The following is a 2,669-nucleotide window of genomic DNA, read 5'->3' as shown; positions in this document are numbered from 1 at the left end:
TAGCACATTATCTTGAGTAAGTGCTTAATGTTAGCTATAAATGAATAGATGAACAAATATGTAAATAAGTAGATCTGTTTAGTATGCTATAAGCTCAAATTTATTGCTATTTAGTATCAGAAAGGAAAGTGTTCTTTTAACCTCTATAACATTTAAGTGATATTTCACTATCATTGGTAATATCCTGTAGTTATCTTTCTAGTGCCTATAACAAATAATGATAAAAAGAACAGTACAGGTAAGTTTTCATAGAGGAAACAAAATAGATAAAAGTGGACTTTTGGAAGTGAATCTTTTATTTCATTAGGATTATACTTTGTCTTGATACTTTTTTTTCCCTACACAGGCTTCTACCTATCAATCAGAACAATGGATGTGGTCAATAAGTCCACTGTTTCTGAATTTGTTTTGCTGGGACTCTCAAATTCCTGGGAAGTACAGACGTTTTTCTTCACAGTGTTTTCACTGTTTTATGTGGCAACAGTGGTGGGCAATAGCCTCATAGTCATCACAGTTATAGCTGATTCTCATCTACACTCTCCTATGTATTTCTTGCTTACCAACCTTTCCATCATTGATATGTCTCTTGCTTCCTTTGCTACCCCTAAGATGATTATAGACTACCTGACTGGACATAGAACCATCTCCTTTGATGGATGCATCACCCAGATATTTTTTCTACACCTTTTTACTGGTACTGAGATCATTTTACTTATGGCTATGTCCTTTGATAGGTATATAGCAATATGTAAGCCCCTCCGCTATGCTTCCATCATGAGTCCCCGTGTGTCTCTTGCACTTGTAGTGACTTCCTGGGTTGTGGGCATCATGCACTCAATGAGTCAGGTCATATTTGCTCTCACGTTACCATTCTGTGGTCCCAATGAGGTAGACAGCTTTTTCTGTGACCTTCCTGTGGTGTTTCAGCTGGCTTGTGTAAATACATATGTCCTGGGCCTCTTCATGATCTCAACAAGTGGCATAATTGCTTTCAGCTGCTTTATCCTTTTGTTTAATTCCTATGTTATTGTCCTGATTACTATCAAGCATCATTCTTCAGGAGGATCATCTAAGGCCCTTTCCACCTGCACTGCTCATTTCATTGTTGTCTTCATGTTCTTTGGGCCCTGCATCTTCATCTATATGTGGCCGCTAAGCAATTTTCTGATAGACAAGACCCTGTCTGTGTTTTATACCATTTTTACTCCCATTCTGAATCCAGTCATCTATACCTTGAGGAATCAAGATGTGAAAATGGCCATAAGGAGACTGAAAAATAGGCTTCTAAATTCCAATAAGGCAACTCCTTTACATTATTTTTAGTTTTGGCTTCCTAATTCAAGTTAATTTCTACTAAGGATTCAGTGGCACAACTTTTATTTATTTTTATTATTAAGGATATATTTTTATTGATTTATGGGGTATAGGCCGGAGGTGTGGGGGGTGAGAGGATTCACCAGAGACAGAGTGGGGAGCAGAACAGGCAGATCTACTGAAATACACTGGTAAGGGGAGCAGTGGACGAGACAGGAGAGGTCTGCAGTGCCATGTGGGTTAGCTCCCTGGCCGGGGATTGAACTCATGCTATAGTGGCTGGTGATAGCTTGATAGCACTAAGACTTTAACCTCTGCACCACCAGGGAGGCTCTCAGTGGCACAGCTTTTGCGTGAAAGTATGGGTTAAAATGCTGTGCTAGATCTTATTTCTGTATTTCTTATCAAAACATAATTGCTAAAATGCATTTGAAATTTCAGAAAAGAGGTTGGCAGAAACATTTTCTTCCAAAAGCAAAGAATATAAAAATGCTAAGAGTGAATTATGTGTACATGTTGAGGTGTGAGGTTATACTCCCAAAATTATATAGTTATGTAAAAGAATGGAAAATCAATAAATAAATTTTGAGGAAAAAAATGCCAAATGTGATAGTTTTGGTTAGTAAATTCAATATTAATAATCCATTTATTGAAAAGAGGAACAAAAATAAGAGAAACTGGAAATTAAGAGAACTATGAGATGATGACTTATACATACAGATAACAATTAAATTACTCAGAGTTGTCCCTAAAGTCTAACAAATTAGTATATTATCTATTATATAACATTTGGAAAGGCCACACAGCTATAGGAAACAGGCAATGATTTTCTACATATATCCCTGAATCATTTCTACTTAATATTTAGGCCAGTTTCTCCTCTATTTAAGAAAATTCTGGATATATTTCATTACAAATGTTGATGAGTTAGAAAGAAAAGGTTGGGCATAAGGAGTCTCCACCACTCACTTTTAACTAATAAGCAAAGAAATATAGCCATGATAACTCCTGATAATGCAGAAAGAAAGAGGCTTTAGAATTCTGTGAAGCAGGAAATAAACTGAGTTTCAAATCAATGCACTTTGTTTCATATGGTCATTAGATCAGTTTAATGCGTTGGCAGTTAAAACTAGATTCAATTAAGCGATACAGTTTGTGATAATGAATGAATTCATAGAGTGCCTATGCTTTCATTTAAAAGTATATTGTTTTACATTTTGGTTAAGTTACCTTTTCATTTTAATAACTTGATGAAAAAATAAGAATTTTTTGTTTAGTATTACAGTCAAGGTAACAACAGATTTCTGTATATAAATAGGTTTTTATTTTACTATTTTAACCCTTTTTTTAAAGAT

General features: G+C 35.1%; 1 protein-coding gene across 1 annotated transcript; it reads left to right on the top strand.

The window, feature by feature from the left end:
- Positions 1-369: 369 nt before the first annotated feature.
- Positions 370-1,323, top strand: LOC311175537 (olfactory receptor 4K2; the record flags this gene model as incomplete). The annotated part of the gene is made up of 1 exon (XM_084240466.1): positions 370-1,323. The coding sequence occupies one exon, from the start codon at positions 370-372 to the stop codon at positions 1,321-1,323; it is 954 nt and encodes a 317-aa protein (XP_084096592.1).
- Between the last annotated feature and the right edge of the window lie 1,346 nt (positions 1,324-2,669).

The sequence above is a fragment of the Talpa europaea genome (genome assembly GCF_964194135.1).
Source record: "Talpa europaea genome assembly, chromosome: 8".
In the NCBI taxonomy this organism is placed as follows: domain Eukaryota; kingdom Metazoa; phylum Chordata; class Mammalia; order Eulipotyphla; family Talpidae; genus Talpa; species Talpa europaea.
The sequence above is the reverse complement of the archived record's forward strand: the minus strand, read 5'-3'. Positions and strand labels throughout refer to the sequence as shown.